The sequence below is a fragment of the Molothrus ater genome, chromosome 26 (genome assembly GCF_012460135.2).
Source record: "Molothrus ater isolate BHLD 08-10-18 breed brown headed cowbird chromosome 26, BPBGC_Mater_1.1, whole genome shotgun sequence".
Taxonomy (NCBI): Eukaryota; Metazoa; Chordata; class Aves; order Passeriformes; family Icteridae; genus Molothrus; species Molothrus ater.
This window is the reverse complement of record NC_050503.2, coordinates 3143302-3166569: the sequence shown is the minus strand read 5'-3', so window position 1 is coordinate 3166569 and position 23268 is coordinate 3143302. Positions and strand designations below refer to the sequence as shown.

Below are 23268 nucleotides of genomic sequence, written 5' to 3'. Positions count from 1 at the left end.
TTACTTCTTCATGACTTTTCTGATCCAGGGCAGGTAGTTGGAGATGCGGGCGTAGACCCCCGGTGGGGAGTCGTAGCCAAAGGAAACAATTCCTTGTGCCACTTTATTGCACACCAGGGGCCCACCAGAATCTCCCTGGGGAGAGATGAAGTTGATTTTAGAGGTAACAGATTTTTTTCCTTGCCTGTGGTAACAGATTTGCTCCCTCCCTGCCCTGGGGCTCCATTCCTGCCCGATTTGGAGGAGCTGTGCTGAGCTCTACCCCTGTGGCTGGTGCCAGGACATCCAGAGAGCCAAATCCTGGTGGGGACTGTCCTCAAACCCTTGTCACCTGCTCCCAGAGCATCCCCTGTGCCCGCCCATACCTGGCTGGAATCCTTCAGCTGGTGGAAGCTGCCTGCACAGACCATGCCAGAATCCAGGTGTGGGTAGAAGAGGCTGCATTTCCTGCGGCTGTAGATGGACACCTGGGTCTCAAAGAGCTTGTGGGTGGCCCTGTCCTCGTCGATCAGACCCCAGCCTGCAATCATGCACTTGGTGCCCGTGGGGAGGTCACTGCCAGTCCTGGGCAGAGGGATGGGCTGCACGTATTCATTGAGAGTGGCCTTTGATGTCAGCTGGGGGAAAACAGGGGGTTCAGAGAGGGCTGTGAGCAGGACGTTGGCTCTGCAGGGGCAGGGAGGGTCTAGCAGGCTCTGCAAGCTGCTGTGAGAGCCACACGAGGCTCCAACCCCTGCCCATGGCTCCTTCCCAGATCCCTCCCAGCCTGCAGCACCTGGGGCAGGAGCAGCTTCAGAGAAGGAGCTGACAGCCAGGACGAGCTCTACCCAGCCTCTGGCGGCCCCCCAGCCCCTCTGTCCCCTCAGAAGTCCTTGCCTGCAGCAGCATGATGTCGTTTTCATAGGTGGTGGGGTTGTATTCGGGGTGCTTGTAGTACTTGAGCACTCCCCGGACCTGCTGGGATTTTTCTGGTTCCGCGAGGTCGTGAGCCCCCAGGATGACTGTGGTGTTCCTGGCCGTGGCAGAAAGAGGGGGAAAGGGGAAATCAGGCTGGGTGTCACCCCCTCCCTCCCTCCCTGATTTTATGGAACTCATTTTACAGGCAGGTGTAGAGAGCTGCCCAGCACAGGAGGGACCTGCTCCAAAATCACTCCAGGGAAAGAGCTCCCAGGCTAGGGGAGGAAAAAAGGGATAAAACCCCTGTATCAATACTCACCCCAGGCAGTGTGCAGCTGACATCACCCAGTCAGGGGCCACCAGGAAGCCCCCACAGGACCCCAGCTTTACTATCTTCAGGAATGCCATGTAGGGGTGCGAGTGGGGCCGTGCCTCGTGGCCCCCCACAATCCCATCCCGCAGAGCACCTGCAAAAAAACCCAGCCCAGCATGAGCCAGGGGCTGCTGAGACCCCCAAAGCAGCCCCCAGCCCCCCAGCACAGCCCTGACTCACTGGCACTGCCCCAGGGGCAGCAGAGCAGCAGCAGCAGGGCTGGCACTGTCCAAAGCTGGCACATCTTTGCCCACTTGGGTGCAATCCTGAGTTTGCCCCTGGCCAGGAGCTGCTTTTATAGCCTGCAGGCAGCTGTGCCCAGCAGCCAGGAAACCATGTGCAAAGGGATGATTGGGTTAATCAGGGCATCTCTGGCCTGGCCAGCTCAGTGCCCACATGCCCCTGACTGGCACTGATGGGTGATATAGCCCAGGGTGGAAATGCCAGAGCAGATAGAGTCTGGCACAGCACAGTCACAGCCTCAGGGGCTGCTGGAAGCAAGATAGAGGTGGTTTTGAGGTGTGATTTCATATTTCTCCCACACTTTCTCTTTAATGTTTTTTGCCCTGAGGAAATGCAAGGTTCTTTAAAAAAGCCACTTGAAAAAATCATCAGAAAATCTTGGCCATTTAAAGTTGTGAATGTGGTTGAGAGGAGACAATCCTGAAAGTTGCTCTTTCACATTCTTGTTTTCCTTTGAGAGATGCACTGCAGAGCCTCTTTTCCTGCAGAGATTCACCATCACCACCACCCAATTTAAATGAGAGGGCACAACAGCTGTGCCTGGGATGGTTTTGGAGCACTGTGAAAAGTCAGATCTGCAGGGTTTGGGTCAGCCCAGGTCAGAGGAGCCTTCCTGGCTCTTCTTGGCTCCTCTGGGGGCAGAAGCATCCTGCCAGTTGGGGACAGGGATGTGGGAAATGCTGCTCTGCAGCACAAGAGACCAAAGCGGGGAAGTGCAACCACCCAACTGCCAGGAGCGATCAGTCATTTTTAAACCAAATCTGCTCCACCCTTCCTGGAGCAGAAAAACACCTGCAAGTGGATGCCTTGGGCTGTGCTGGGGCCTTGCAGCCTGGGGGCTGCCTGACACTGAGCTCTCCACAGAGCTGAACCCATGGTTTGGTATTTTAAATCTTAATATCGGAAAGCACGAGCTTTAATCAGGACTGTGCAGCAGCACAGCAGGAAAACCTCAAGAGGAATCATCGATGTTTTATCTTGTGTTTGTAATTTGCTGTCTTTGCCCTGCAGTCACTTGTGCTCCCCCCCCTCCCCAAATCTGTGGCTGGAAACCCTCCTGGGAGCAGCAGCCCCAGGACAGGAGGGACAGGCCGTGGGCACAGGGAGCTGAGCTGCTCTCCTGCTCCTCTCTGACTCCAGACAAGTTCCCCTCTCTGAGGCCAAGGTGTTTTGGCCTTCCTGGTGACCTCTGGAGGTCGCCAGGGCTGCTGAGGTGCCTCATCCCAGCATCCATCAGTAACTGCTTCAGGCATGGAACTGGAGCAGGTCCACAGGGCTTCAGGTGCCCCCTGTGCTCCCCATGGCCCTTCCCAGCCCAGCACTCAGAGCCACCAGGCAGTTTCAGGCAGTTTCAGGCAGATTCTGGCTCTGATCTGAAGGGAAAAGATGAGAAATGTTGCAGGAGGGGTGTCCCTTCCCTGCCCCACTTGTCTTCAAAGAAAGAACATCTGAACTGGGACGGCAGCAGAGGAGAAGGGCCAAGATCCAGCTCAGGCTGTGGCTGCAGAGAGCGATGGGGACGAGGCAGAGCAGGAATTCTTCTTCATGTGGGGGCTCAGACCCTATCAGCCCCCAGTCATAAGCTGGGCACTCCTTGCCTTGGATGTGTTTGTGGAAGGGGCATTTTTTATCTTTTCCATGTTTTGCTGGTCCAGAGAACCTGAACACCAAGGGTGAGGGGGTCGAGCTGTCCCAGCAGCTCATCTGCCTCGAGCAGAAGGGTTTGCCTGCCCCAGTCCCATCCTCTCCACAGATCTCTCAGGAATCCCTGAGACTCCTCACACATTGCCAGCTCTTGGAGAAGCTGCTTAGAGCCCCTGACAAGCAAAGTTTCTCCATCCTCTGATCTTCCAGGGACATTCCACTCTTGGACAATACCCTTTTCCTGACCCAGACCCAGAGTCCCAGAACTTTCTATCAAGCCCTAAAAACTCTCTACAAATTCATTTCCCCAAAAGCAAGCCCTAAAAACTCTCTACAAATCCATTTTCCAAAATCAAGCCCTAAAAACTCTACAAATCCATTTCCCAAAATCACACCCTAAAAACTCTCTACAAATCCATTTCCCACATTCCACCAGCTCTGTCCTGAACAGACACATGAGCTGGAGGCTTCCCCTGAGGCAAGAGCAAAGCTCACAGGGGTGATGTCCCCGACCCTTTGGATTCCAGATTTGGGGGGAATTTGGGGGTGATCTCCTGGTGCTGAACGTGCAGCCCTGCACTTGTGGCTCAGCCTTCCTGCTGATTTCCACTCCTTTAATCTTAGGGTCATCTGCTGACCTTATCACTGTGAGTTTCTTTCCACTCTGCTGATAGAAAAGGCCAAAACCTCAGCTGAAAGGGTGAGAGTGGAGGATGGAGCCCTCAGCTTTTGATGAGAACCACCCTTGCTTGCACGTGGCTTCCTGCAGGAGCCTCCTTTGCATTTTCCACTTTTCTGTGCTGCCATCCAGGCTGGGATCAGTCCATCCAGGGATGGATGGGCTCCCTGGACAGCTCCCTGCTCTTTTCTCTCAGCCTGGGGACATCTCCATGGCTTCCTGGCAGTCTGGAGTGAGAGCCCAGGGACAGCAGGGCTCAGCTTCTGCTGAGACCCTGAGTTAAAAGGTGCTCTGCTTTTCTTTCATCTCTGCCACTCTGCAGCTGATTTGGGTGGGGTCCACCCCACAAAGAAATGTGGTTGATGTTGTAACTTCCCCTTTTTTCACTTTAGTAGGTAGAAGCCTCATTTATTTTGCACGAGGAGCTGTCCCCACTACCTGCACAAGGAGCTGGAGAGCATTTGCTGAACCTCCCTGGGGCAGCAAGAGCCTCCCACAAGCCATGACAGGTGAGTGCAAAGGCAAATTCCCAGCCACAGTTGGGAATAGCACGTTCCAAGGCTTTCCTGTTGAGTTTAGCAAACAATAAGGAATTAGGCCAATGCTGGAAATGAACATTTCAGCCATGCTCTGGTTCCTTGGTTCTGGTCTCAGCACCTTGTGCCTCCTCCAAGGTGAGAAGCAGCAGCTTTTTGCCTCCTTCCCTGCCTGTGGGAGGATCCTGGCCCATCTCTAGCAGGTGCTTGGTGAGTTGAAGGTATAGCTGCAGTGTCAGGGCACGTGCTCAGCTTGAAGCAGCTGGTTCCCTTTGGAGTGGAGGGGCTGAGGCTCAGCTGCAGCCCCACAGGTGCCAGGAGCTGCTGCACAGACAGGGCTGGATGTGCCTGGGTGTGTTCTGAGAGACTGGCAGGAGCTGGGCCCATGGAGGGACAGCATGGATCTTCCTCCTCAAGAGGGAAGAGGGATGATCTGAGCACAGGGCAGCTGAGGAAGAGGCAGTGGCTCTCTGCCAGGCTCAGGGGTGAGCTGAGTAGCACAGCAGGAAAAGCACTTTGTGTCTTGAGCTGTCTGGGTGCTCTTACCAGCACTTGGATCTGTTCAGGCCCCCAGACCCCACCCATCGAGGTGTTGTCCCTGTTTGAAACAGCCTGCTCCACCCCTGGCACGTTTCTTCCCTCATGTCACACCTTTAGAACCACAGCAAAGCTGAGAATAACCAGACCCTTATCAAGAAATGATGACAGCTGTTAGAAAAGATGTCAATACTGGCACTCAACAGGAAACTTTATTAAACAACAGGAAGCCCATGCTCATGGGTGGACTTACAAAACACCTCACCCTCCTCTCCCCTTGCTCTTTCAGTGCTGCAGAGCTGGCAGACAGGGCTCTGACTCTCACCTCTGCTGAGCAGGGCTGGCTCCAGCCCTCAAACAGAGGATCTGCTCTGCTCAAGCCCCACCTGACCCTTCCTCCATCGAGCACCCCCTGAGTGCAGACCCAGGCTCAGAAGATGGCTGCTCCAGTGCTGGGCTGGCTGGTGAATCGCTCCCTCCTCCTTCCCCTGGACTCTGCTCACCTGCTCTCCCCCAAAGCCTCCTGCCTGCAGCTGGTCGCTGCCAGGAACATCAACATCATCCTGCAGCACTACAACTTCTCAGGCAAGCTCAGCAGGCGGCACTCGGCCGACGAGGGCATGGGGCCTCTCCGCATGGCCTTCGCCATCATCAGCTGCCTCATCATCGTGGAGAACCTGCTGGTGCTGCTGGCCGTGCTGCGCTGCCTGCGGGGCCGCCGCTGGGTCTACTCCTGCATCGCCAGCATCACCCTCAGCGACCTCCTGGCAGGGATCGCCTATCTCTGCAACCTCTGCCTGTCGGGCAGCAAGACCTTCCAGCTGTCCCCTCAGCTCTGGTTCCTCAGGGAGGGCATCCTCTTCGTGGCCTTGGCCGCCTCCACCTTCAGCCTGCTGGTGACGGCGGTGGAGCGTTACGGCGCCATGGTGAGGCCCATCGCCGAGAGCGAGGCCAGCAAGACGCTGCGGCTGCGCGGCCTCATCGCGGCCTGCTGGCTGCTGGCCCTCGCCATCGGCCTGCTCCCCATGCTGGGCTGGAACTGCCTCTGCGATTTCCAGGCCTGCTCCGTGCTCCTGCCGCTCTACTCCAAGAATTATATCCTCTTCTCCGTGGTGATGTTCAGTGTTATCCTCCTGGGGATCATCGGGCTCTACATCTCCATCTTCCTCCTGGTGCAGGCCAGCTCCAAGCAAAGCTGCTCCCGGCACGGCCGCCGGCGCTCCCTGCGCTTGCTGAAGACGGTGCTGATGATCCTGGGGGCTTTCATCGTCTGCTGGAGTCCTCTCTTTGTGCTGCTGCTCTTGGATGTGTTCTGTGACACCGGGGCCTGCAACCACCTGCACAGCCTGGACTGGACCCTGGCTCTGGCGCTGCTCAACTCAGGGGTCAATCCCGTCATCTACTCGCTGCGGAGCGTGGAGGTTCGCCGGGCCGTGGGCAGCCTGCTGTGCTGCTGCTGTGTCAGGGCTGGGCTCTGCAGGCCTGGCAGCTGCGTGGTCATCTCGGACATCAACTCTGGCTCCTCCACAGAGAGCTCCCTGCGCTGCCGGGACAGCTTCCGCAGCGCCATGGCCCACAGCGCTCGGCCCAGGGCGCCTCTGTCCAGCAACTCCAGCATGATGAGCAATCTGCCCAGTCTGTGAGGGGAAAAGAGGTGCCAGACAGCCCCCAGCACCTCATGGGGCTGCTCCTGGCCTGGCAGGGCTGTAGCAAGGCTGAGCAGTTGTGAACTGGGCTTTGCAGTCCCATCAGACTGGTGCAGCACAGGGACAGGAATTGCTCCTAGAATTGAGTGAAAGCTCCTAGAATTGAGTGAAAGACACAGGGACAATTTGGGATGGATGCTCTGCCAGGACAGCTGCAGTTTCAGGTTTTGTGTGTGTGCTTTGGATGTGCAGAGGTGCTGTAGCTGCCCATCTGAGGGTGTTTTGCCCTAGGGCACAGTGGCAAATAGGGTGGATTTCCCCAACCAGCTGGCCCTTCCAAGGCTTTGGAATCCTTTTGGACCTTCTGTGATGGGCACAGCTACTGGGACGGAATGCAAGCTTGATGCCCAGCCTGAGGATGGCAGAGGGCTGCAGCCACAGCCCAGACTCTCCCCAGGGTGCAGAGGCTGGGCACTGAGCCAGGACAAATGCCGTGACCGAGCTGCAGTGACTGGGCTGGCACTGGCACGGGCACAAGGAGGTGCCTAGAGAGACTGGGGAGCCTGGTGCCATCCTGAGCCTGAAGACACAGCCAGTTTGTGCCTCAGATCCCTGCTCTTCTGTTCTCCCATGCAGGGAACAACCAGAGCAGCACCCAAATGCCTCCTCTCACCGTGCCAGAAGGACACAGAAGCACCGGGGACTCACAGTGCCGGCCCAGCCCCTCTGCAGGAGCTGAGCATGCAGCCCGTTTGTTTTGCAATAAATCAGGGTGTTCAGAAAGCCTTGGGGTGATTTGCTTCGATTTTTTTTCCTCTGGAGGCCAGGTACTGCCTGGGGGATGTTTTTGTAGTCTGGGGACAGCTGGAGCTGCCCTCCTGTTCTCAGGACGGGGGGATTGCCCTGCCCAGGGGGCAGCAGGTCCTGTTCATCCCATCCTGTCCTGTCCCATTCATCCCATCCCACTCCATCCTGTTCATCCCATCCCATGGATCCCATCCCATCCCATGGATCCCATCCCATCCCATTATCCCATCCCATTATCCCATCCCATCCCATGGATCCCATCCCATCCCATGGATCCCATCCCATTATCCCATCCCATTATCCCATCCCATTATCCCATCCCATCCCATTATCCCATCCCATCCCATCCCATCCCATCCAATTATCCCATCCCATCCCATCCGCTGGGGGGCGCTCGGGAGCTCCCGGCCGGGATGAGGGCGCCCCCTGCAGGCCAAGGCGTGGCGGCGGCACCGCGGCCCGCACGGCGCTGCCGCGACTACAACTCCCAGCGCCCCTCGCGGCGGCGAGCGAACTACGGGTCCCGTAGTGCGGCGCGGGGCGCGCCGTGCGTGCCGAGCAGGCCGCAGTGCGGACCGGGGCCGCGGCGATGCTGGAGGAGGCGGGCGAGGTGCTGGAGTCGGTGCTCAAGGCCTCGTGCCTCCCGCTCAGCGTCCTGCTCTTCGTGCCCGCCGTGCTCCTGCTGCTGGGGCCGCCGCCCGCCGCCGAGGCGGCGCACGAGTTCACGGTCTACCGCATGCAGCAGTATGAGCTGGGCGGGCAGCCCTACGGTGAGGAACGGCACGGCCCGGCCGGGCCCGGTGCTGCTGGCAGCGGCTCCCTCAAGGCTGGTGGGGCCGTGGGAAGGGAGCCCCGCGCCCGGGGAGAACCCAGGGTAGGGCGGCCCGGCCTAGGGGAGGGCTCGGGGGGCTCTGAGAGGCGGCAGCGGCCGGGCCCAGGCGCGGGGGAGGCCGCAGGAGGGCCCCGGGTCCGGCCGGGTGTCAGTGCCCAGGGGGCCCCGTCCGGCCGGGTGTCACTGCCTGGGCCCGGCACGAGCGGGAGAGGGGCTGGAGCTCCATGGGGGTGACCCGGAGGTGGCCGAGGAGCCCGGCCTGTGGGCTCAGGGCTCTGTGTTTTGGGGTCCTGCATTGTGGTAAACTCGGGTGTGAGCTCAGCTTTGTCCTTTTGCCTTTGACTCCTTTATTGACGGGTTGATTCCTCTTTGCTCTTCATCCTCAGCTCTGTGTTGCTCCAGTGGCTCCATTTCAGAGCCAGTCCTCCCCCTGTGTTACAACTGACCTTTACTTCCTCTGTTCTCTCACTTGCAGCCTGCTGCTTGTGCAACGCCTTTCTCTGGGTCAGAGACACGCCCTGTGCTGGAGTCCTTGAGGTGCTGCAGCCCTCAGCCTCCTCCCCTGTGTGCCCACAAACCCAGAATCAAAGGTTGTTTCTGGGTCTTCTGTAGAGATTTTATTACAGGCCAGGGCATGTGTTCTGTCTGTGAGTGACTCTTCCTGTAGATTTAACAATGAACAGCCTCACTTTTAGTTTGTGCTGTCCATGAGACACCACCTCTCATTCTTTCAGATCTTAATAAGTTCAAATACATAAGATATTAATTGCAGCTGTGCCTGTGTACTTCTTAAACACTTCATGCTTCTGCTGGCTTCTAAATAAATGAAATTCTTTCTGGGTTCTTGCATGACAGTTTATCAGAAGGTGTCCACACCTTGAGGGCTCCTTTGCTGGCAGCCTCAGGAGCTCCAGGGCAGGCCCTGCATGGGGTTAGGGCTCTCTCTCTTTGCTCAGGTGCTGGGAGCTGTTTGCTGACAGGCTTAGCAGGGATCTGATTCAGCTGGCTTTCATTTTGCTTGCCTGAATGTCCCCTCTACCCAAGTGCTCACAATTTTGTGACCTCTTGAAAAGCCAGCTGTTATTTTTTTAAGATGCTTCCAGTTTACTTTTTCTGCTGTTTCTTTTCCTGGAGCCTTTTAGCTTGGTGGGCTGTTTCCTTTGTTCCTTCCTGCTCCCTTTGGGTAGCTGCTGTTCCTGTTCCTGTGTGTTCTGAGATGTCCTTCAGGATAAGAGCTGCATTTCAGAGCAGTCTGAGTTGGAAGGGACCCACAAGAAGCACAGAGTCCAACTCTCAAAGGGATCAAACCCATAACCTTGGTGTTATTAGCACCATGCTCTGACCAACTGAGCTGATTTGTTGTTCCAGATTCTTGTATTTTTTTTTCCAAAAATACCAAGTAACAGGTTGCTGCTCAACCTCTCTTGCAGAGGGAAGAGATTTTTGTCAGCACCACTCATGGAGCAATTTAAGAACAAGCTTGGAGTTCCTCTAATACTGATAGAATGAGAATTCTTTAGTTTGTAAATGAGTGATTATTAACCAGCTCTTTGTGGAGAAACTAGAGAAAATGAACCTGTCAGGAAAATACTGTTGTGTCTGCTCTGCTTAGATGGCAGAGAGAGCAGAACTTCAGGTGCACACATTGCTGTGTTTACACATCATTCCTTTGGGAATGGTGGAGGGATTATCCTCACTTTGAATTGTTTTTCTCTGGTTGGAGTGGTGGTGCTGTTAATATTTGTTTGTTTAGTGTCAGAGGTCTGTGGGGAGAATTCACATTGTGCCTGGCCTCTGTTTCTGGGTGTGTGGCCCTCACTGATACTGTGCAGGGGAAATGCAGATTTTTCTTGTTTAGGTGTTTCTGTGACCAAACTAACGTTAGAATTAAGCTAAGCCAGGTTTAAATGTAGTTCTTAGCAATGCTCCTGTTTGACAGAGGCTGGAGCACCTTGTCTGTCCCTGTGTGAGGACCCAGAATGATGAGATCTCCAATGGAGGTGCCAAAGTTATCGAAGAAGAAATTGAATTATAAATTATAGGGTGGTTTGACCCTCTCTATTTGCACAAGATGTCCTTTTGGCCCTCCCTTGGGGAATGCAGGAGCTTCTGGCAAGCCTGCTGTGTGCTCCCAGGGGATTGCATTTCCAATGGGGGATTTGATCTGCTGGAACTGAGAGCAGGAGAGGGTGAGCCCTGAGGAGCAGCCTGTTCCTCCAGAACCTTCCTTGGGGTGACATGGGCCAGTCTGGTGTCCCTGGGGTGACATGGGCCAGTCTGGTGTCCCTTGGGGTGACATGGGGCAGTCTGGTGTCCTTTCATCAGGGGCTTCTTCAGCTCAATCCTCCAGCTGGGGGAGGCTCTGGAGAGGCCAGGCTGTGTCCAGGTGTGTTGGTTATCAGGTGCAGGTGAGCAGACAGGTAACCTGAGTGTTGTGTTGAGGATTTAGACTGGAAGGTAAAGCTGTGGGGTGTGGAACAAGGGGGATCTGTCAGGATTTAGCCTAAAAGGTGAAGTTGTAGGGTGTAGAACAAGGGGTGTTTGGCAGGATTTAGGCTGGAAGGTGAGGCTGTGGGGTGTGGAACAAAGGGGTCTGGAAGGATTTAGGCTGGAAGGTGAGGTTGTGGGGTGTGGAACAAAGGGGTCTGGAAGGATTTAGGCTGGAAGGTGAGGTTGTGGGGTGTGGAACAAAGGGTCTGGCAGGGTGTAGACTGGCAGGTGAAGCTGTGGGGTGTGGAACAAGGGGGTTTGGTAGGATGTAGGACTGGCAGGTGAGGCTGTGGTGTGCAACAAAGGAGATCTGGCAGGATTTAGGCTGGAAGGTGAGGCTGTGGGGTGTGGAACAAGGGGTATCTGTCAGGATTTAGCCTAAAAGGTGAAGTTGTAGGGTGTAGAACAAGGGGTGTTTGGCAGGATTTAGGCTGGAAGGTGAGGCTGTGGGGCATGGAACATGGGATCTAGCAGGATGTAGAATTGGAACGTGAAGCTGTGGGGTGTGGAACAGGGGGTCTGGCAGGGTGTAGACTGGAAGGTGAAGGTGTGGGTTGTGGAACAAGGGGGATCTGGCAGGATTTAGGCTGGAAGGTGAAGGTGTGGGTTGTGGAACAAGGGGGATCTGGCAGGATTTAGGCTGGAAGGTGAGGCTGTGGGGTGTGCAACAAAGGGGGTCTGGCAGATTGTGGCTGCACAGGAAAACCCACAGACCTCTGCTCCATCTCTGACGAGGACAAGGAGGCGAAGTCAGCTTTGTGCAGCTTCTGGCCTCTCTGCAGCCCATCAGACTGTCCCCAGGAGCCTTCTGAGCAGGAGGCAGGCTGGAGCAAGGGGGATGAGGTGCAGTTCCTCAGCAGCCCTCCTGCTTTCCCTGCTGGCAGGCACCAGGAGCGCCGTGCTGAACACGGAGGCGCGCACTGTCGAAGCGGACGTGCTGAGCCGCCGCTGCGTCATGATGAGGCTGGTGGACTTCTCCTACGAGCAGTACCAGAAGGCTCTGCGCCAGTCAGCAGGGGCTGTGGTGATCATCCTGCCACGATCCATCTCCTCTGTGCCCCAGGATGTCGTGAGGGTAAGCAAAAAAGTTTTCTTCCCCTTCCCATGGGAGGTGCATCGGGGAAATTGGTCGCTGCAGGGCTGGAAGATTTTGTTGGAACACACAACAAATTGTATTCTAATTTTAAAACAACTCTCTCTGCTTTGGTTGTTGATTTTTTTCTTGACACCTCTCTGTGGGGGTGTTCACAGGGGTCCCAGGACAAGAGAAGAGATGAGAATTTTGACTTTATGTTTCAGAAGGCTGATTTATTATTTTATGATATATATTGTATTAAAACTATACTAAAAGAATAGAAGAAAGGATTTCATCAGAAGGCTAGCAAGGAATAGAAAGGAATGATAATAAAATCTTGTGACTGACCAGAGAGTCTGAGCCAGTTGGACTGTGATTGGCCATTAATTAGAAACAACCACATGAGGCCAATCAAAGATGCACCTGTTGCATTCCATAGCAGCAGATAATTATTGTTTACATTTCATTTCTGAGGCTTCTCAGCTTCTCAGGAGAAAAAATCTTAACAAAAAGATTTCTCATAAAATATCATAGCGACACCTCTCGTGTTTAGCAGATGTTAAGTTTGTGTCTTGCTTAAATCTTCAGCAATTCATGGAGATAGAGCCAGAAATGCTTGCTATGGAAACCATTGTGCCAGTCTACTTTGCAGTGGAAGATGAGGAGCTGCTGTCTATCTATGAGCAAACACGGGCTGCTTCTGCATCACAGGGTTCTGCCTCAGCTGCAGAAGGTGAGTTCTAGCAAGGAGGAAAAAGTTCTGAGGAAGACAGGGCTGTTCCCACCTCTGGGAGGAGTCTGCTGTGCACCATGAACCAGTGTTCTGCCACCTTTGTGATTATTCTGTCTTTGTCAAAGTGTTTAGAGATTCAGTGGAAGAAAAGCACAGTATGAGAAAACATTACTTGACTATATTTGGACATACAGTTGCAGGAAGTTCTCAGTCTCACACTGTTTCAAGTAAGGTAGAAATCAAAACTAGGTTAAACCAACATTGAAAACGTTAAGTGATGATGGTGTGTTGGTAGAAACTGAAGCTTTTTTTCTGACCACAAGTCAGTTTGATGCTTCCATGTAAATAGTGTGACTGTGTTATTGACCTGCTGCTTATGACTAATTTCAGTACTGCTGGGGAGAAGTTTTTGACCAGCCAAAATACTGGGATTTCAGGACAGAATGAAAAAGCACCAAGATTCTGTGTCATTGCATAAACACCAGTGACAACTGAGAGGGCTTAAATGGTTTAAAGCTGGTCTTTCCAAAGCTCAGTTAGCAGGGGAAAGGAAGGGATGAAACTTCCCCAGGTGTACATTGTGGGGGTTTTTTGGTGTTTTTGTTTCAGTTCTGCTGCACACAGCAACTGCCAATGGCTTCCAGATGGTGACCAGTGGGGCTCAAAGCAAAGCTATCAATGACTGGCTCATCCCCAGTGTGGAGGTGAGTTGTGGATGGATGAGGTGACTTCTTTTATTGGGATTTTATCAGACATTTGGTCAGGGGAGTCTCAGCCAGGTATCTGAACTGAGGCCACAGCAGACTCAGCAGGAATGCAGAAGTCAGGCTGTCCTTGTACAGGCACACAAGAGCTGATGGGGAGTGACACTGCTCTTTTTCTTTCCTCTGCAGGGAAGGCTGACAGGGCTAGGTGGAGAAGACCTGCCCACTGTTGTGATAGTTGCCCACTATGATTCCTTTGGAGTGGCTCCAGTGAGTATTTTTTTTCCTGCAGCTCTCTGTTCCTGTCCTTTTTCCCTCTGCCTTAAGTCTGTGGGGCAGCTTCTGTGTCTTTTCTTGGCCTTAGGGCTGTGGGGCAGCTACAAATGGAGCCCAGTGCTGTGCTGTGCTGTCCTGCAGCTGCTGTGGTAGCTGAGAGCCAGTGTAGCTTTGTCACCTTGTGTCTGTCCCACCTCATCCTGCAGTGGCTGTCCCACGGGGCTGACTCCAATGGCAGTGGAATCTCAGTGCTGCTGGAACTGGCCAGGCTGTTCTCTCGGCTCTACACCTACAGGAGGACCCATGCTGGGTGAGGAACTGCTCTGTTTGGGGTTAAATGTGTGTAGCTGACACGTGCAGGGGATTTTGTGGGAAGCAGATTCCATCCTCAAGCACTGGGAGCTCCTCAATTTTAATTTCTCCTGAGTATGTGGGAAGTGGTGAGGTGTGACCGTGTTCACAGGGGTCTCATGCTGAGGGGAGAGATGAGGATCTGACTCCATGTTTCAGAAGGCTGATTTATTATTTTATGATATATATTACATTAAAACTATACTAAAAGAATAGAAGAAAGGATTTCTTAAGAAGGCTGGCTAAGAATAGAATAGAATAGGAAAGAATGATAACAAAGGTTTGTGTCTTGGCTCTCTGTCCAGAGCCAGCTGGGCTGTGATTGGCCATTAATTAGAAACAACCACATGAGGCCAATCACAGATGCACCTGTTGCATTCCACAGCAGCAGATAACCATTGCTTACATTTTTTTCCTCAGCTTCTCAGGAGGAAAAATCCTAAGGAAGGGATTTTTCATAAAAGATGTCTGTGACAGTGATGGGCAGTTTGCCTTGGATGTCAGGTGCAGGTGGTTGTGATTTCACCACACCTCCAAGTGCAGGAATTCCTGAGTGCAATTCCAATTCCTGAGTGCAGGAATTCTGGGAGTGCAGCATGCTCACCCTTTTCTGGTTTCTTTGATGGGCAGGTATAACTTGCTGTTCTTTGCATCTGGAGGTGGCAAGTTTAATTATCAAGGAACTAAGAGGTGGCTGGAGGATAATTTGGACCACACTGGTGAGTAAGGGGCTGGCTGTGTTAAAAGTCTATAATTAATCAGCTCTCCTATGAGAATCCTTGCTTTTTTAGGAGGGGTGGAAATCCCAGCACAAGACATAGCAATAAAGGTTTGGGTTTTTCTGTTCCAGATTCCAGCCTGCTGCAGGACAATGTAGCATTTGTTCTCTGCCTTGACACCCTGGGCAGGGGCAATAGCCTTCATCTTCATGTCTCAAAGCCTCCCAAGGAGGGCACCTTGCAGCATGCATTTCTGAGAGAACTGGAGATGGTAAGGAAAAGTTCATGGGAATTTGGGACTTACTATGCAGCTCTCCGTGAGAGGTGAAGATATGAAGAAAGAGTGTGCTATTGAAATAACTCATGTATTAATTCGAATCACTTGATTTGAAGTGCAGACAAATCCTCATGCCACAGTCCCAAGTGAAGCACACTAGATCTGCAAATGCTACCCTGTACAAACATTAAACCAGCTCTTTTTGACCTGAAAATAATAATAAAAAACCAGCTTTAATAATACCAATCAATAACTGCACCTTACATTCTGGAGCACACAGAAGTGGGTGTAGGCAGGCAGGGCAGTGCAGGGTGGGACTCTGCAGCGGGCAGCACCCCTGAATGGTGTTCCCCTTGTCCTCAGGTTGTTGCCAACCAGTTCCCAGAGGTGAAGTTCTCCATGGTGCACAAGAAGATCAACCTGGCAGAGGACATGCTGGCGTGGGAGCACGAGCGCTTCGCCATCCGGCGCCTGCCGGCCTTCACCATCTCCCACCTGGAGAGCCACAGGGACAGCCTGCGCAACAGCATCATGGACAGGAGGTGAGGCCTCCAAATCCAGCCCAGAAACTTGGCCTCACGACTGTTTGTGCTGTTCTGGTGGTCAGGGTATAGCTGGCTAATGTTGGAGCTGGGCTCTGGGTTCAGGCTCAGTGAAAAGTGGGTGTTTGTGGCAAGTTCATGATTCCCTCTTCTGCTTTAGGGCACGAATAGACACTAAAGCACTGACCAGGAATACTCAGATCATTGCTGAGGCTTTGACAAGGGTCATCTACAATCTAACAGAAAAGGTAAGAGGTGCCCACTGTGGCAGTGCTGGCCAGACTTGTCCTCCCCAGCCAAGCTCAATAATAACCTGGGTTGATTTTTTTTTTCCATTTTCCCTTGTAGGGAGCACCTGCAGACATGCAGATCTTCACAGATCAGATGGTAAGCACAGTGCATTATTATTGTAACCTGTGGAACCCAGAGTCTGGGAGAGAGCTCTGATGTGTGATTGACTCCCTTTCTCTGGTGGTATTTTTCTGCAGCAAATCCAGCAGGAACAACTGGAGTCAGTGATGGACTGGCTGAGCAGCCAGCCCAGGGCTGCCCAGCTGATTGATAAGGACAGCACCTTCCTCAACACCTTAGAATATTACATGGGACGTTACCTGAAGGATGTCAAGCAGCATCATGTGAAGGCAGACAAACGGTGAGAAAAGACATGAAAAAACCAGCCAGGCCATGCAAACTGGCTTCCCCCAGACAGAATTTTGTCTCTGAGCTGCAGTTTCCTGGTTTCTTGACATGCAGCTTTGTTCTTTCCTGCTCTCCTGTCAGTTTTGGTTCATGCTTGGTGTTCTCCCAGAGAAAGCTGCTTGTGATTCCTCACAGCACAGGAACAAGGCACAGCAGCTCCCTCTGTCTGAAAAGCTTGGTTTTAAACTGTTTTGATTCCACTTTTCCCACTCTCAGAGCAGGAGAAGGCTAATTTTTGGTTAATTACAAAAAGACAGCTTCCATCCTGTTGAACCTGCTCGGGCTGAAGCTGTTTTAGTGAACAGAGGGAGGAATCTTTCATGTTCAGCCTCTTTGGAGACAGCTGAACACCAGCATGAGTTCTGAATTGTGTCCTTGGGCTTCTGAGAGTAGGAAAACAAAGTCCTGATGACTAAAACCAGCTCAAAACCAGTGTGGGGGGTGGTCATGCTTGCCTGGTTGGGTGAACTTGGGAGCAGCTCTGGGCTGTCCTGACTGCAGGGTCAAGAAGTGCAGCAAAACCTGAACAATTTCTCCTTTGCGCAGGGACCCCTGAGTTTGTTTTCTATGACCAGCTGAAGCAGGTGATGAATGCATACAGGTATGGAATTCCTCTGGGCATGCTGGGCTGTTGTCTCACCCCCTGGCAGGAACTGCTGCAGCAATTTCATGTTCCCTTTCCCTTCTTCCAGGGTCAAGCCAGCAATCTTTGACCTGCTCCTGGCTGTCTGTATTGCAGCGTACCTTGGTGTTGCCTATGTTGCAGTGCAGGTGAGAGACACAAATGGATTATTTTCCTTATAAAACAAGTTAGATACAGAAATTCACACAGTGCCAGCACTAAAGCTGGAATAATAATGCCACTTATCTGTGCTGTAGGCAGTCTCTTGCCATTCTAATGCAAACCTGGTTTTTAGAGCTGTTTCTTGTACTCAAGGACATGCATAACTCACTTGCTAACCTATTTTGGCTCCAAACTGAAACTTTACAACAAATTTTAGTTACCTTGGTTTGTAGCTTGTACTACTAGGAAATATCTGAACTTGGGATGCAGCTTAGAAATGCATCTTCAGAGTTCTGCTTTCTTTTTTCAAGGAAACCAGAAATACATCCTGTGTCCATACCTCTGGGAATGGGATACTCCATGCCTTGGCCAGCCAAATTAAATGTAATTTTTGTGTCAGTGTTAACCAGGACAGTGTGAGCAAGGCTTTGTTCCTGCCTGGGTTCATGAAAGGGAAGATTTTTACATCACTCTCAATTTTGATCACTTTGTGTTATTTGTGTCTATTATTTGTTTAGGGAAACCACAAGCATTTAAAATGTGTAAGAATATAAACAAAAGGGAAAACATACTTTGATCCCTATTAGCAATCTTCATTAGTTCTGTTATTTGAATTTGAAATTATTTGAAGCCTGGGTCTTGTTACATTGGTCAAATATCAAGTCAAAATACAATCAATCCCACCAAAATCAAAAGAGGAATTAAGTGAATTTCTAAGTCACTGGGGAAATGGTAAAAGAGTGGATCCAGTTAAAGAATTGTGAATTGCTGGGAATCTCTGTTTGCCTGGTTCATTTTTACCTTCCTGGATCTGCTGGCAGCAGTGTTTCTATAGAGACCAGGAGCTCCATGTGTTGAAATCTGAAGCTTTCTCCTCGCCTTCAGAGGGAACAGAATTGCATTAAAAATAAAAATTAAAAAAATCTTTAACACATCTTCACAATGAGGTGGTACAGACCTGCACAAACACTTCTGTAAGCCATCATTTTCTGTATAACTTGGCTTCCTTGTCATAATTCCTCATCCATCAAGTCCCACTCCATCTTCAGGATGAGAGGTTGATGCAAACAAGGCATTGCATTTACTGGTGTTGTTTTAAGTCTTCTGCTAAGCTGTGTGTTTAGAACTGTCATGGTTACTTTTTTTCCCTTCTGTTTCCAGCACTTTGGTCTCCTTTACAAGTTGATACAGAGATTATCCCTTAAAACCAAGCAGCAGTGAAGCACCAAGTCCCCCACCCAGCAGCACTGAGCCATCGGTGAGCCCATTGGGAACCTTCTGCCTTCCACTGAACCCTGCTGCTCCTTTTCCTTTGTCTCCTCTTTGCTACTGTATAGAGGGGAGGAAGGCATAAAGCAAATGAAATTTTAACTCCTGTGCACCTTTGAAGTGCTTTTCTTCACCTTCTTCCCCTGACTTGTACCATGTCTGGTTTTTCCTTTGCATTTTGGTGAGGGAGAGGCTGAGAGACTTCAGCAATTCCTGCAGTTTGATTTTTGAGCAGCTTCTCTTGAGTGTCACCCAAAGTCTAGCACCTTCATGGACACTGTCACATAGCCAGCCTGGGAACTGAAACTACAGCATCTCTGCCCAGCAAACAAGGACTTGGAGCAGTTGTTTAAAAGAAAAAACCAAAAAGTGCACATGCAAATTAAAGAGAATGCAATTAGCACGTTTCCTTATGGCACCTCTTCCCTGAGTTCACTGCCTGGCTTTAGGGAGTTGTGCTGAGCAAGCAGTGTCTGCAGCAAGCACCTTCTTGCATTTTATTCAAACTCTCCCCCTTTTAGGAGGTACACTGGGAGTGATCTTGAGGGTTATTACAGGATGAGGAAAGATTGAGATTGGGTTTCTGGCATCAGGGTTCTGCCAGGGACAGGTTCTGTTCTGTCTCTCTTGCAGGATGCATTTTGCTGTGTACTTGATTTCTCTGGGGGTTTTTGGTCCTTGAACAGTTCACAGCTGCCACCACTCTGTGCTAAATTCTTGCTTGATTTTTGAGGGGTGTTCCCTACTCCAGCTGCTGCAGGATCAGGTTCTGTGCTGTTCCAGGTACTTACACAAACTGGTTCTGTTATCACCAGAGAAGAGCAGCTCAGACCTGGAAAATTTATTGAAATACTACAAGCCCTAGGCTAGATGTAGGTCTAGAAGATAACCCTGAGCACTGTCCTGCCACCCAGCAAGGTTTGAGTCCTTTTCTGTAACCTCTTCTGTGTACCTGAGGTCTCTTCACATGCCACAGTGACACTTTTTTTAAATTTAAGCTACTGCTTGTAATTAAAGCAGCATATCCTACAGAGGCTGGAAAGCTATTTTTTGACTTGAGGTGGACCTTTTTTCTTTTGAATGCAAGGAGAATTCCAGCAGTGGATTCCTGTCTGCTTGTTAGAAAAGGGGTTGTTGTGGCCAGTCCCTGTCCTTTGGATGGGCACCAAAGCACTGATTTCCATCCTCCTTTGTGGATTTTACTCTAATCTCCTTGGAGTACCCTTATCCCATGATTTGTCCTTTCTGCTACTTTCAATATGTAGCAATTTGTTCTTTAAAGGATCTTGTCTTTTCCAGGAAAGCCTGCTGGGGGCCAGTGGCTCACCAAGGTGCCAGCATGGTGCCAAGCACTCCAGAACCATCAGCCACCCAGGGAAATCTGCCTTTTCCTCATCTTTTGAGTGCTCATTTGAAATGTGTCTCTCTGCATGCCTCAAGTGCTCATGGCACTCCTCTGCCAAATGAATTTATAATGACTTCAGAAGTTGCTGGAGTGGCTGGAAGGCAAGCCTTGATTGTTTTCCACTGGTTTTTATGCTCTGCCCATAGAAACTGCATCTGCTGTGCCCTGGGGAGCTGCAGGCCCTGGGCTGGGTGGGTTTAGAACATGCCTGGTGCAGTGGCTCTCTGAAAAACTCTGTAGGCTCTGAATATCTGGGAGTAGTTTGAGCCCTCCAGCTGCAGCATCAATTTCTGGTGTGTTACACTTAAGGAGGTGGTGTTCCCTCCAGTCTAGCAGATTATTTCACCAGTCTCAATGATTACTTTGCTGAGAAAAATTAGAAAAATAATATTAGAAATGCTGCTGCAGCTTGAGTTGATGTGTGTAAAATCTGGCAGTAGTGGGCAAGAGTGAAGAGAACAGACCTGGAACTTGTTCCTTGCTGTGGAAACTGTCAGCCTTCAGTCTTCCAGGTGAGAAATTCGAAGTTCAGAGTGAAAAACTTCCAGCCAGTCTGTTTGCAGAGGCTGTAGCACAAAGGAAACACCTTAGCTCTGTGTGGTCTCAGCAGTGAACTGTTAACACTCCTGATGCTGTGCCAGAAGCCAGTGGAAACAACCTAAAAAAAAAAGATGGATAAGAAAAATGAGGAGAGTTCATAAACCTGAGGGGCAGTTGGGATGGGACATTGCTCTCTCCCACACAATGTTAGTTTGTCCTGTAATCCTCTTGTCTCTCTCTCCCTGGCTGCCACAAAAAGTAGTTTTTACAACAGATCAAGGAGTTTTTGCTTTTGATCAAAGTACACGTGCACTGAAACATAAATGCTCAAATCTGAGATAGTCAAATCCCAACTTCCTCATAGCTGGAGCAGAGCCCCCATCCTGGGATTGAATTTAGTTCCCACATTTTTGTTTCCTTGGTAAGTCAACAGAGAAGCTTGCAAAGAGCCCCTGGAGCTGATCTGCACTGCAGCATAACTGAGCAATTCAGTCACCAACACAAAGGCAGAAATCCAACAGGTGTTGTGATCAAATAAAAGTTCTCCACAACGTTGCAGAAGAGCTCTGTGTAGCTGATTCTTGTTGCCCTTATTTTTGCCTATCCTCTTTTTCTGAGGCGTTTGCCTGGCCTGTAGGGAAGAGCATGGAAAGCATTATATCCACATCCACACACTAGTGGCTAGCAGTTGATACTCCAAGCCAGAAATCCATTTTCTTTGCTATTTATCTGACTTTACCTGTTGTCCTGCTGCTGTCAGAGTCTGCAGTTCACAAAAAAAAAAATGGTTTTCCAGCAGGTTTTAACTGAAGCTGTTAATTCCTTCTCTCCACTTCCACCTGCATGGGCACTATTGGGAATTGTTTGGGAGTAATTTGGATTATTGTAGTTCCTCTCCCAAATGAGAGAAGTAATGCTGTGCAATATGAACTCCACTCCTCAGTGCAGAGAAAATCCTGAAGCCAGAATGGAATTAGGTCTCCTGCTATCTGTGGCTGGAAGTCACCACAATCTATTTAGACATTCAAAACCACAGCTATACCCAAAATTGCTGTGGGGCTTGGTTTTGAGGGTGTTTTGTTTGTTTTAAATCTCATGCTCTTACATTGTTCATGGCCCAAACCCAAATCCCAGGCTGCTCCTTAAACCCCATGTTTAAGCTGGGTTTTACATTTCATTTGGTCTTGACTCACCAAACTGAAATGCTGGGGCTGCTCCTGGATGTCTCAGAAAATTGGGCCTCTGGGTACTTGAGTGTAGACTCCTGCTTGCTCACTTTAATCTGTTTAGTTTCTATTTGTAGTAACTGCATAGCAACTCCAAGGTTATAATCTGGAATATTTGCAGCTCAGGAAAATGATTTGATTTATCTAGCAATGTTAACTCAATTATTTATCTCTTGTGTGCCCTGAAGAACAAATGTATATTGAGGTGAATATTTAAAAGCTAATAGAAAATTCAATGCAGTTGATTTACATATTTTAGGACTGTAAATGTAATAATATTTAAGTATTTTAACTTTGGGGTTTTTTTTATTTGTTTGTCCCTTTTTCCCTTGGAAAATAAATCAAGTGAATAGGATTGATGGATAGATTTGTCAGAGAACTATTTGCTCACAAAAATGGAATCTCCTTGCATTATTTGGAGGAATAGACACCTCTAGAAAATGGGAGAAAATTGATGTATTTAAAAGCTTCATCCTGCCTAGTCAAAATAGTATGACAGAAAACATTTACACACTCCAAGCATGATTCCAGCACCTTGAGGTGAGCAAATTCCTGTTCATTCTGAAGGTTTGTGCTCATGTGAAGCAATTAAAGATTCTATGCAAAACAGCTTTGGTACTGTGAAAAACTGGTTACCTCAGCAGCCAGCACTGTGTGCTCATGGAGATTGTTGTGCCTCTGTCCTTGCCCAATGCCTGTTTGAACACTAAACTATTTATTCCAATTACAAGCATTGCAAGAGATCTGTTCCCTGAGTCTGTCAGAGTCGTGGTCAGAGGTGTGGAGTGGCAGAAGGGCAGAGCTGGATGTGCTCTCACCCTGGTGCTGAGTTCAGCATCACAACCCTGAGGGCTTCTCCTTGGGAAACCCAGCACCAGCAGCGTGTGGGGCTGAGCAGTGTCCCCATGGTGACACAGGCAGCCCTTTGCCACTGTTTCATAGGAAATGACAGAGCCATCAGAAGGCTGAGTAGCATAAAATGTGTTGTCTTTACTTGGAACCACTTCTTTTATACACTGATCAATACAGCTGGACCTGATTGGTCATTTAATCAATACATTTAACCTGATTGAAAGTCAGCTATCCTCAAAATACATTCGAGAAACGGCTGAGGGAGCTGGGGGTGCTCAGCCTGGAGAAAAGGAGACTCAGGGGTGCCCTCATCGCTCTCTGCAGCTCCTGAAAGGTGCCTGTGCTCAGCTGGGGCTGGGCTCTTTCTCCAGGAACTGAGAGAAACAGAACCAGAGCACACAGCCTCAAGCTGCACCAAGGGAAATTCAGGTTGGATAATAGGAAAAAAAAATACAGGTTGGATATTAGGAAAAAGTTTTTTACAGAAAGGGTGATAAAGCTCTGGAATGGCTGCTCGGGGAGGTGGTGGAGTCCCCATCCCTGGGTGTGTTTAACAAAGCCTGGATGTGGCACTGGGTGCCAGGGTTCAGTTGAGGTGTTGGGGCTGGGTTGGACTCAATGATCCTGAAGGTCTCTTCCAACCCAGTGATTCTGTGATGGGCTAATTAACAAGATATATATATATATATATAAACAATCTTATGAGAATAACAAGAAAACAGGTATTAGGAAAACAACACCTGCAGGTTATTTTTAATAATTGGCTATCATTCTTTATCTCCAGCTCCCTAAAGTCTCCCAGGCCGATTCTGGGAGGACTTAGCTAGTTTTCTCTCTCTCTGACCAGGCTGTCACACTGTCACATCCACAGCCCCACCTGCAGGTCCCGAGGTTACAGGAGCATCTCCCGGTGCCAGCCCTGGGGTGTATCCCAGCTCTGGAAATCATTGTTCTCTCTACACAGGTGTCTCCTCTACCTCCTCTGCTTGTACCAATGCATTTTTGGAGCTGGCGTGCCCAAAATCACAGCCCTGTGGCACAGGCAGGGCACGGCCAGAACAGCAGCCCCAGGATGCCCAGCGATATTGGAATAATTCCAGTATTGCCAGACAGGACCTGCCTGAGCTTGTCT

General features: G+C 50.5%; 3 protein-coding genes across 3 annotated transcripts; 2 read left to right on the top strand and 1 right to left on the bottom strand.

Moving 5' to 3' along the window:
- On the bottom strand, positions 1–1514 carry LOC118697065 (mast cell protease 1A-like). Its single transcript, XM_036399526.1, has 5 exons — positions 1451–1514; positions 1217–1364; positions 877–1012; positions 366–617; positions 1–135 (listed from the first exon to the last, which is right to left on the bottom strand). The coding sequence occupies exons 1-5, from the start codon at positions 1512–1514 to the stop codon at positions 1–3; spliced, it is 735 nt and encodes a 244-aa protein (XP_036255419.1).
- A 3832-nt stretch (positions 1515–5346) lies between these two features.
- Positions 5347–6552, top strand: S1PR4 (sphingosine-1-phosphate receptor 4). Its single transcript, XM_036399338.1, has one exon. It carries the CDS (start codon positions 5347–5349, stop codon positions 6550–6552), a length of 1206 nt encoding a protein of 401 aa, XP_036255231.1.
- Positions 6553–7950: 1398 nt separating this feature from the next.
- NCLN (nicalin) lies at positions 7951–21893 on the top strand. Its single transcript, XM_036399337.2, has 15 exons — positions 7951–8132; positions 11569–11759; positions 12348–12492; positions 13102–13196; positions 13386–13466; positions 13679–13782; positions 14454–14542; positions 14674–14813; positions 15183–15361; positions 15522–15609; positions 15710–15748; positions 15850–16015; positions 16610–16661; positions 16753–16831; positions 18006–21893. The coding sequence occupies exons 1-15, from the start codon at positions 7952–7954 to the stop codon at positions 18063–18065; spliced, it is 1689 nt and encodes a 562-aa protein (XP_036255230.1). The 5' UTR covers position 7951; the 3' UTR covers positions 18066–21893.
- Positions 21894–23268: the final 1375 nt, after the last annotated feature.

Excerpts from the sequence above, each read along its gene's own strand:
- LOC118697065 (XM_036399526.1), bottom strand. The coding sequence starts at position 1,514 with ATGTGCCAGCTTTGGACAGTGCCAGCCCTGCTGCTGCTGCTCTGCTGC. Across the intron at positions 618-876 it reads ACGACATCATGCTGCTGCAG|CTGACATCAAAGGCCACTCT; the intron begins GCAAGGACTTCT and ends GTTTTCCCCCAG. Across the intron at positions 136-365 it reads AGCTGAAGGATTCCAGCCAG|GGAGATTCTGGTGGGCCCCT; the intron begins GTATGGGCGGGC and ends ATCTCTCCCCAG.
- S1PR4 (XM_036399338.1), top strand. The coding sequence starts at position 5,347 with ATGGCTGCTCCAGTGCTGGGCTGGCTGGTGAATCGCTCCCTCCTCCTT.
- NCLN (XM_036399337.2), top strand. The coding sequence starts at position 7,952 with ATGCTGGAGGAGGCGGGCGAGGTGCTGGAGTCGGTGCTCAAGGCCTCG. Across the intron at positions 16,662-16,752 it reads CAGGTGATGAATGCATACAG|GGTCAAGCCAGCAATCTTTG; the intron begins GTATGGAATTCC and ends CCCTTCTTCCAG. Across the intron at positions 16,832-18,005 it reads TTGCCTATGTTGCAGTGCAG|CACTTTGGTCTCCTTTACAA; the intron begins GTGAGAGACACA and ends TTCTGTTTCCAG.